Source organism: Siphateles boraxobius, unplaced genomic scaffold, assembly GCF_051911475.1.
Source record: "Siphateles boraxobius isolate OS27281-9 unplaced genomic scaffold, OSU_SipBor_1 1, whole genome shotgun sequence".
In the NCBI taxonomy this organism is placed as follows: Eukaryota; Metazoa; Chordata; class Actinopteri; order Cypriniformes; family Leuciscidae; genus Siphateles; species Siphateles boraxobius.
This window is the reverse complement of record NW_027508699.1, coordinates 23,311,186-23,322,500: the sequence shown is the minus strand read 5'-3', so window position 1 is coordinate 23,322,500 and position 11,315 is coordinate 23,311,186. Positions and strand designations below refer to the sequence as shown.

Below are 11,315 nucleotides of genomic sequence, written 5' to 3'. Positions count from 1 at the left end.
CACATCCCCACAGATTATTTTGACATATATTTCTGTATATTTTTGTTATATATTTTCAGTTTCAGTAGTTTAAGTTTTAGCCTTTTTTTATGTGCTTTTTGTCATTTTTTTTATATTTCTATTTCACTTTAATATATTATTATTTCACTTATAGTAATTTTAGTACTTCAACTTCAGCTTATTTTACAAAGACACATGTTTTGACTGAACAAATCTCTCTGCAAAGACACTTAGAGGTCTTGTGTCATGCAATGCTTTTTTTTAAATACTCCTGTACTTTTGGGAGGATCTCTGCTGAAGGTAGTCTGTATTAGAGATGCGAAACTCTCCATGACACGTTGTATGCAAGTTGATACTAAGAGTAATGTTTATAATCGCTCAAACACGTACGTCTAGCACATTTATATAAAACAATGGAAAAGTCGCACAGTGGAACATCCCTTAAAGTTTCAAAATGGTTAAAAAAGGTCTCATGTTTAAAAATAAAAACAGGGCACTTGCAAGGTCTAGTTTTAAACTGAGTGCCGCGTTTTTAGAATGGTGTGTCATGCGAGAGATTCTGCAAAGTGCAAGCACAACGGTCAAACATGTTTATGCGAAAACGCAAGGTCTAGAGAGACACAATTTTCTCCCAAAAACATATTTTAACTGAGCGCCCTGTTTTTAAAATTGCCTGTAATGATCAAGAAACTGCAAAAGAAGCAAGATGCAAGTGCAAAGGTCGAAGATTTTGGAAAAGCAGTACAATGGAATGCAAAAATGCATTAGAAAGGGCAATAAAATAAACTGCAAGTTCTAGAGATGGACTTCTAGAGTTAAATTTCTTTAACTTGAGTGCTGCATTTTTAGAACATCGTGTCATTAGCGAGATGCTGTAAAAGACGGTCAAAGATGTCTGCCTTGCATGTTTACATAGAAAAACAATGGAAAAAACAGTACAGAAATACAAAATGGAACGGCCCCAAGTATCCAAGAGTCATCTTCACTTCACTTCACATCATGAAACTGCTGCACTGACACCAGATTCGCCAAACTGAAGTACATTAATGCGCAAGTTTTCGAAGTCAAAAACTATGATGACTGACAGAAAACAGTGCTCTGGCAATTCACTAGGAGGCATATCCAAAAAAACCTTCATTTTGAAGGTCCAGGCTGAGACTTGAAAGTGATGAATATGAATTTGATCTTATCTTTGCACAGGTGTTGCATTGTGAGTCGACTAACAATCACTCCGGTGTGCACAGACGAGACAGGAGCAAATAATAGGCTTTTATGTTGACTTGAAGAAAAAAAAAGTGCCCAGATTAATGGTGCATGACAGCTGGGATCATTTAAGACATGCATAATGCAACTGTACGTTAAACATTATATTGTGTGGATTAAATAAAATAAATATGGGCGCATTCTTAAGATTGCTTACCTATTCCACATGCATAAGCAAGCCGTGCCGACATACACTGGCACTCGGGCATTGTCAGAATGCGTTACCTGCAGAATGCCAGGAAACTGAAAGAGGCCTGAAAACAGCAGTTTAAAGCATAAGGGTGGGCTTGAGGGGGGCAGGTCGCACGGTTCACTGCACACTCTTCTAATCACAGGCAGATGAATGGCCATAGACCATGCTTCATCTGAGCTGGTCTAATGCCAGGTCTTTGAAAGCACTGGCAGGGTCAGATAAATCATACCTCATTCTCTCTTGGTCTGGAGAATATTGAAGAAAGAAAGAACGAAAGAGAGAGAAAGGGGGATGAAAGACACTCCCTCCTGCTGTATGGGCTTCGGTTTTATTCAGTGCCAGGGGTGTGATATGATATTACTCATGGCTGTGCCCAGCCACAAAGAACTTTACAAAACTATGCTGAAGAGTAATATATATACAAAAATATATATCAAGAGACAGACACATTGCACTGAAAGAAACCAGTTATTGGGAGCGTAAGTGATACTTTTAAGTTAAAAGAAGAAAAAATCCCAGGAAACCCTTCCAAAAAGTACTCTGGAGGCACTGTGCACATAACATGGTAAAGTGATAGTATCAGATGGTACATGCATGGTACTGCAGAGTCCTTCAAAAAGAACACTATGGTACATGTTCAAAACACTGTGATATATTACCATATTTCTTTAGGCTAGAAATACATGTCAGTAGTTTTTTATCTCATAAATAAATAAAAAAAAAAAAAATATATATATATATATATATATATATATATATATATATATATATATATCATATGATAACTGCCATGATATTCGAATTGTTTTGCATGTATCCTTCTTTCCAAATATTTTGATCCAAAAGAGTACCAGTATGTCGACTTCTCTGCTTAAGATACATGTTCAGTTTTCAGTTGACTTGCAGACAAAGCGTTCATTCATTAGGTACAAATTTCGTTTAATGCCCCGAATGCGTTATTTAACTACTTAAAACCTATACAATACAAGTAAAATCATTTCCTTCACAATAGAATAAGTTGAGACATGTAACTTACAGTTTACACCGACTGATTTGCTGACACTGTAAAACAATTGTCATTTTAGCTTGATTCACAATACCTTGATGCAAAACTTCCACCTTGAATCTTCAGACAATGGAGCAGGACGTATTCCAGATAATAAGCAGTAAATGTCAATAGCAATACATCTGGTTTCCTGCCTGAGAGTAGTAGATCGCGGCAGAAGTTTGTCTGTAGTTTGAGGTGATCTTTGAGAGCCGTGACATCAGCGTCTACACTGAGACACACCCACAAATGAACTTAGTCTACCTGAAAGACTTGTTGGGCTACAATGGTAGAGGTTGCGAAATGTGCCTTCTTGTTTACTACAAAGAGCACGTAGCCTACTAGCGACGGTTAGTTCTGAGAATAGCCTATTGGTAGGGGTATTTATTGTTTAATATAAAAATGTATGTCACGGTGACGACTGGAACATATTGAGTCATCAGCCATCCAAATACCATATAGAGTGAATTTATTATTTAACTGACCTCACAAAAAATTATGTTTTTATGTATGTCTCCTAGCTTATATATATATATATATATATATATATATATATATATATGTGTGTGTGTGTGTGTGTGTGTGTGTGTGTGTGTGTGTGTGTGTATCTATCTTGTGAGTGAGAAGATTCTACACTTTATTGGCTTTTCATATAGTAACTACTGTAAGAATCATGGGAACAAACTAGTAATGACTCAAGTGTTACTATACTTCTAAAGAAATTTTCTAAAAGTATACTAAAGTTCACCAAAAATCTCAAACGCTTGAAATGACTTTTGTGTTTGGTTGCACAAATCATGACTAGATCATGTAGTAACACTTGAGTCATTACTAGTTAGTTCCCATGATCTTCCCTTTAGAATACGGATCCGAATAATTAGTAATTCCCATAGAAGTATGAAGTACCACTTTCATCTGTGCACTATTACTTCCTAATTCGTTAATCAGAGTTTATTTTTAGTTAATAGTAGTTACTAGATTGTTAATAAACTTTTTCAGTAGTTCTCTGGGAAGCATTAAAAAAATAGTAGTTATTGATTAGTTAATAGTGAACTACCACTTTTATCTGTGTGCTATTACTTACTAGTTCGTTATTCAGAGTTTCTTGTTAGTTAATAATAGTTACTAGATTGTTAATATTGTGTTACTCATTGGTTCTTGTGTAGTTATTCATTAACGAAGGAACCGTATTCTAAAGTGTTACCAATAATTAAAGTAATAATAAATATCGATTAAATTTAATTCAATTTAAATGTAGCTTAATTCTAAATCAAATCCTATTAGACATAGCAGACGGCAGCAGTTGACCAATAAGTGACGTTTTGGCATTCAGTGACATTGCAAGATCGCTCACAGGTTTGTAACGCTCTTTATTTTAAATTCTGCTTATTGAACTGCCCAATTCTTTATTTAATGTAGGTGTAAACGGTAAACGTTTTTTACACTTTTAAACACATTTGGTTAAATGTTTTATTGTTTATTCAAGCATATATTCAAATAACCCTGCAAGCGTTTAAGCTATAGGCTATGACTACACAACACTCAAAATTATCCAACCATCAAAGATACAATGAAAATGTCAAGCGGAAACTAGCAGAAATAAAAATGTCAGTGCGCCTTTAATCTGTCAAGAGTAAGGCGATACACATGTATACCATAGGAAGGATACTCAGTCAGTGTGCTATGAAATATGGAATCATATCAGCATGTGTGTTGAGGGAGGGACCAACTGTAAATGTTCTTGTAAGGCATGGATGGAACATCGGCTCATTGAAATATATAATGTCATGGAATTTACTACATTACTAAATGTAATGATTAACAGAGAAAATAATGGAAATTTAAAGAAAATATGTATCCACAATAATTCACATCATTGACAACCCTTTGTTTTTGTTGATATTCTAGTAATTAAGACCAAGTTGAAAACCTAATTTAGCATTTATTGAGAGCTAAGCTTACCTGGTCTCTGAGTCTTTCCTGGTGCCCCATGATGACAGAAGCATGATGAGGATACTTCTGTTTCAGATGCTCAAGAAAGGCCTCTTTCTTATGGTCCATGTTGTAGGACTGCATGATGATCACGTCCCCGGCAGTGCGAGGCCCTCCTACTGTGTGTCTCCTTGGCACGGTGCGGGGGGACCAGGGCTCTGACTGCTCGCTCTCATCTGCGCTGCTTTGTTTTCTGCTGTGGCTGTCCACATCCTCATGGGAGCACAGCCTCTGGTTGCTTCTTGCTGGCTCTTTGATTAAAGGCGTAAGAAAACATACACAGGAATACAGATTAGATAGGGACACTCAGTGGGCGGCTGTACTTGGCTTGAGACCTGCAATTAATTAGTGTGATAAGCAACACAGTCAAGGCAATGACCGGCTTAGAGTTAGACAGCTGCTGGCCAAGAGAGCAATTATTGAGCAAAGCTACGAACAGGCTATTTGTTTCTCATAAACAGCTTGCACCTTGCCAAATGAGGCCTCTGACCACTCAATGTGATGGCTCATTATTAGCCCGGGCTGACTGCATGGCATTGAGGCCCTCCAGTGGGGACTTTCTGCAAAGCAATGAGTCAGAATGCCAATTCCATTCAACAGTTGCATATGACATGAATTTCATATGCTAAAAAAACGAAATGATTAAAAACTGAAATGATTAAAAACCATTTAATAAAACAAAATATAAATATTGGATGACAAGCTTAAAGTTAAATGAAAATTAGGAATGTCGCCTTGGCAAGTAAATGAAATAAATAAGTTGAATCACTAAAATGGAAGCTTAAATAAAAATAAATAAAAGATAAATAAAACTATATTTTTAAAAAAGTAATAAAAAAGACAAAAGCACATAAATTATTTGCTAAAATTTAACTGAAACGTAAAAAAATTATAAATATTATTTAAGAATATAATTGTATATGGATAATACTAAAATACCACTATATGGCACAGTTAGTTTGGATATACACATTTGAATAAAAATGTTCTTGTGTTGTGGATGTGTAGGGGAGGCTTTTTTTAAATTTCTTATACAATTAAACAGCTTAACAAGTCTTTAAAAATCATTTTAGATACTGTACCATGATACTTGATAATATATTGCAAGCAATGCACAAAACTCAGTAAAAAGTTGTCTGCAAATTTAATTTCCATCGTTCATGGAAACTGCAGGGGAGTGAGAAATGGCACAGAGTTCGAAATGCAACAAGACAGGCGTGTGCTGACTCACCCAAAACATCAGCTTGACTATAAACAACCATTCTTAATAAACAGACTATTCCATGGATCTTCAATATTACATTTTTGTACTGGTGAATGTGCCAACAGGTTTACTGTAAAGAATTATTGCCTCATTATTGGCTATGACAGACACATTCCATCATGGGAAGCTAATGGGAGACAGGCAGTAAACCCATCTAATTTCCTCTCTCATGGTAGCCATTTGGCGTCTCAAGCTTCTTGTTAGGGAAAGAGTTTAATGCTTAATGAGGACATCTAAGAAACTTTCATCAAGAGATAGGAGATATTCTACGGTATGTGCAGCAAATTACTCATTTTTTACTGCGTCAGTGTCCTCCCTTCCTGGATAATCTTCACTGAGGACGAGAAGAGAGGACAAACTTTATTGACTTTCATGTGACCTGTTTGTAGTACAAGACTAAATATAGGGCCTGAGATGATCCAATATATGGTGAGATTTGTGGTTTTGTTGGTCTTTCTACTGGCCTAGTCTTTGCCAGACTAAGGTGTCATCTTAGTGAAAATCTCTTTAGCAGGAGTCCAATGACTTTCCTGACCTTAGCTAACCACAGCCCATAGCTCTCTTATATGAAAAAAATAGACACTTTAAAATGACTTGTTTCTTCACAGAGACGTTGTAAAAGATAAATCACACTGTCAACAAGAGGGTCAGACTGACTGATGAAGATGAAAAAGTATCCTGTTTGTATGCCTATGCACTTATTCCCCATTCAATATATTGCACGAGATAATATAAATCATTTTTCTCATTTTTGTGCAGAAAGTGTCACATATTGTGAATGAGGTATGTTGAGGAGGAGTGATAACTTACATCTGTACTAGAGGAAAAATGAAAAATTTTTACAGGGTGCTTCCCGCCTCCGATCAGAAGAGAGATGTTCTCTCTATTTTCACAACACATTTGAGGAAAAAAAAACATGCTTGGTGTGTGATCAACTTCAGGCATCTGGACAGCCCGAGAGGAAGGCCACGGTTAATGCTGCTGAGTGGTCATAGATAACTGATGATAGCCAGATGTTCCTGTGGTGATTATGTATGAATGCCTGATTGTTGTTGGACTAAAACTTGCACTGCTCTTAAAGCTATCATACATAGAATAACTGCAGTATTATTTGCATATCTATGAGGAACATGAAGGACATGTTGTCATGCACATCTTTATCAAATTATTTGCAGATGATCTTTAGTGTAAGGTTGAGATTTTGTATTACTTCATTTTAATGTAAAATTGTCACATGATCTAAGATATATAATGAATTTTATTTAAATTAACTGTTTTCTATTTGAATATATTTTAAAGTGTAATTTATTCCTGTAATGGCAAAGCTGATTTTTCAGCATCATTCCTTCAGCCTTCAGTATCACATGATCCTTCAGAAATCATTCTATGTTGATTTGCTGGTCAAGAAACATTTCTTATTTCTATCAGCAATGTTTAAAACTTTTGGGCTGCTTAAGATTTTTCGTAGAAACTGTGATACTTTTTTCAGGATTCTTTGAAGGATGAATTTTTTGTAAAAATGAATTTTAATGAATGTCTTAATTAAAAAACACTTTTGATCAATGTAATGCATCCTTGATGAATAAAAATATACTATTTTTTTTCAAATAACCAAAAAATCTTACTGAACAGTTTCATTTTATAAAAAAATGTGGGACAAAAATTTGTGATGCTCAAAGTGCTATAAGATATGATAATAAATAAATAAATGGCATATTTTGTGTTAGTGTCCTAATTAGCTGTTCTGTTTATTAAATATGTCATTGTTGAAGCTTCTCTCCATTCATCCATTTATCATCTACATTCTTTTTTTATTGTATTTTAATTACTTCAGATGAAGGAAGAATTAACTAACATTATCTCCAGTGGCCTTGAAAAACCCCTCTGGGTAACTTTCTATGTTTACATCCAATTTCTCCCAGTGTAAAACTTTCCACTTAATGGTCTTTTAATGTTATCCAGTTCCAAGTGTATGGATTAATAAAAAAATCCTTTCACTTCCTCGGAAAACTCTCCTCAGTAAAACTAGCAACCACTGGAGAAAATCCAGCCATTGTCTGTCATTTTGTAAGCATGTAAGGTCACTTTATGGAGAGGATTTCCTCTCTCCACTCACAGATGTTGCTTATGCACATGGGACTGGATGACAAAACTATCTCCAAAACTAAACTTAAGCATTATGGTGTGGACATGCTGAGGCACAGCACAGCCAGACAGCATTAGCCGTTTGTCAACACATTCGAAATTCTCACTCTGACATTTCATCTGAAGTTTCCCATTAAACATCACACAGGACTCCAAACTGTGTTTGACTAATGTCTCATCACTTCACTAAGCTAGAAGTGTGGATGATTTCAAGAGGTTGAGGGATTTGTTGCTTTGGCTTCATAAGTATTTGCTTTCCTCTGCAAGTAAATGTTGATTCCTCTGCCTCTTTCGTGAGAGAATTAGGTAGCAGTCACATATCATGTAGACACAAAATCTACTATATGGGGTCATTAAAGGGCCAGACAAGAAATTCATTGTGTGCTTCTTCCTGAGAGAATAATCAGTCATAGATGCACAACTACGATGTGACAAAAAAAGGAGGAAATCCCTAATGTAAGCATCTAATGTAATCAGGCAAAATAAACGGTATCCACATGCAAAATATTGCTGTTTTTACTGTATTTTTGGTAAAATAAATGCAGCCTTGCAAGTGAGGATAAGTCTCCAAACATTTGACCGAAAATAAAATATGTAATTGTTTATTTATTATTATTTATTAACAAATGGTCAGAGAAATATTGATTAAAGAAAATCTATAGATCCACAGTGAGACAATGATTTCTCAGGCTATAGGTCATTATGTGTCTTCCCTTTCTGAGGGTAAAGTTTTTTTTAATGTGAAAAGGAAAATTACTTTCCCTCAAACCAAAAACTGGCATTGTGAACATCCTGGCATTTGACGTAACTGGCATGGTTAGAGTGTTTTGTGTATGTGCAGACTGCTGTGTATTGTGATTAGTATTCAGTGTGGTGTCTTCAGTTGAGAAAGTATTATGTAGGCTACAACTAAATAATCATAAAATGTCTGACTTTTTAATGACTTGCTTTCAATAGGTTTTCACTACAGCCCTTGCATTATTGGTATTGGCGCCTGTGCTAACCATGATAAGCAGCTTTGCATACTTACCTCCCTGTCCTGTTATGGGAGCATTGCTTTATCTTCCAAATCCTAAACTGTGTTTGGCACTTGTTTATAGTCCAGCAATAAATGCTCTGAGTCTTAACTGTTACGTAACTCCTGGGACACCGTGTGAATAAAATAAAACCAACACATCCAATCATTCTCGTCAACTGACTTAATGATTCTTTGACCTGTTTGAACACATCTTTAGTTATACAAAGTGCAAATTTCAAAGCATTCAAAATAATACGGCCCCTGAAATCAGGTTGTTCAAATGTAATCTGGTTGGATTTCAGCTATCGGATTAGATCAAATCTTCAAAATGGGTTGTTCAAAAGAAATAAGGGATTCTGAAATCAGATTAGATCACAAAATCCTAACAGTTGACAGTTAACGGTTGCATACCTTATTGAATGTATATTTTTTTTGTTTTGGGACACTTGAGGCGCTATGGACATGGTGATGTGAGGAAAAATATGTGGTGGGAGGAAAAATATGAGATTTGAGGAAAAATGTATTGTAATGTTTTAGCATTCTAAAATTTTCTCCCAAGAAACTTTACATTCACTTTAAAATGTTTTGAGTTTTTGCAAATTATAGGTAGGGTAGGCAATTTTTGGAGAGGCTAGCAATAGTGAGCTAGCTTTGAAAGCATAAGATCCATTCAGAGCATCTCCAAAGCCACGCCTCCTTCAAAAACACATGAACACGTACAGTAGGGAGCAAACAAATGCATCACGAGAGACAGCGTTAAATTATCTCATGAATAATCTCTTATAATCTGAAAAAAGTGTGTATCTGGATCAGGGTGATCCAATTTTGCTTTGAAACAGCACAAAAGAAATCTGGATTAGCAGATCCTGGATAGTAAAACATTGGGATTTCCAAATAATTCCAATAATTGAACTTTTAGAACAACTGGGGCCAGGAGTTAGATTGGGCGAGTAAATTCAGTTTGGTTAACTAAATGTCTTTGATTTAAAAAAAATCAGTGCCATCTAGTGTTTAATAAGACTGACAGTTCTCAATAAGACAATTTGGATGGTTAAACCTGGAACTAAAATGTGGAAATACTTTCAAATTAAAATTATTTTTATGTGTTAAAAGAAAGACCAATTGAAATTTGAATATTAACTTCACTTATATTTGATAACATCGAACCAGCACAGCTTTCTAAAAAAACAGCTATCCAGCTGAACCAGCTATCTGTCCAATAAAATGATAGGAGTCGGTAATGTAAGTGTTTTTCTTGGCTGTCTTTGAGCTTCACACACTGCGAGGAATGTACCTCCCCTGAAAAACTTATTCCATGACCTTGCAATTATTTTGGTATCCCCTCACAGTCTAAAGTAGACCGTGTCCATAGAAACCTGCTTTATTAGCCAAGTGTATCAATCTCTCAGTGTAGCTAGCAACAACATATTTAAACCAACATTTTTAACAAGCCAAAAAAGAAAAGAAAAACTGATAAAACTCAACCTCAAGCTGTTCAACTCTGCTTTCCATCAAGGATCAGAGCGTATTGTTAGTAACTTGAAGTGAAGAGCGTAGAAATCTTCCATTAACCTGGCAATGCACTTAGATCAGGACACCACCAGCATCAACACAGTCAGGAAAAATCACCCGGATCCCCCTTGCACAGGCTTTTCCATTCATTCGACCTTGGCTGTTTTTCCTGCCCCCATGTAATTCATACAGACTAACAGTAAGCCAAACCCAACTCTCCTACTCACCTACAACTAAAACACGATTTAAACCATGACAACAACACGTTTGTAACAAACTGCTCCGAGACACGAATGTCGAGGATCCAAATGCAGTGTTTTAATGAAAGGGTAATCCACAATCGCAGTAAAAAACAGGCAAAAGGTCAGAGCACAGTAAATCAGTCCAATCAAACAAACAAATCCAGAGGGTGAGACAAGAACAGAAAAACCAGGGAGCAGGCAAATATCGAAAACCAGGAACATGGAAAACAATGGAAACACTCAGAAATGGAGATTTACACATACAAGACTTTGCAGGAAATTACAGAAAGAACCAGGCTTATAGGGTGAGTAAACAAGATAATGAGACACAGGTGAATGTGAAAAAGGATGATGGTCTGGGAAAAGGATTATTGGAAATGTAGTAATGAGAGAATGACAATAGTCCGGGTTGGAGTGCCCTCTGGTGGTAATGACGAGCACGCTCACTGGTGATCGTGACAACTTTGCTGGGCTGACAAGTTATAGCTTCAGCCCACCCACTTACAGACTATATAACTATATTAAAATATTTATATTTCCTTTTGAATGTTTAGATGATGGCACTATCATACCCCAGTGTCTTTAAAATGTTCAAAGTAAGCTGTTAACAATTTATTTTGCTTATTTAAACTCTTTTGTGC

The 11,315-nt window shown here is 35.8% G+C and overlaps 1 protein-coding gene across 12 annotated transcripts in view; it reads right to left on the bottom strand.

The window, feature by feature from the left end:
* The window catches only part of LOC143737591 (sickle tail protein homolog), a 70,378-nt gene that overhangs the window by 31,458 nt on the left and 27,605 nt on the right, over window positions 1-11,315 (bottom strand). For 9 of the 12 annotated variants that reach the window (XM_077229339.1, XM_077229347.1, XM_077229355.1 and 6 more), the window contains exon 2: window positions 4,464-4,744. In XM_077229339.1, coding sequence (XP_077085454.1) covers window positions 4,464-4,744 — 281 coding nt within the window. Of the gene's footprint in view, window positions 1-2,556; window positions 2,771-4,463; window positions 4,745-11,315 lie in introns of those variants that run through there. The other 3 variants (XM_077229320.1, XM_077229330.1, XM_077229311.1) reach the window with 2 other exon arrangements.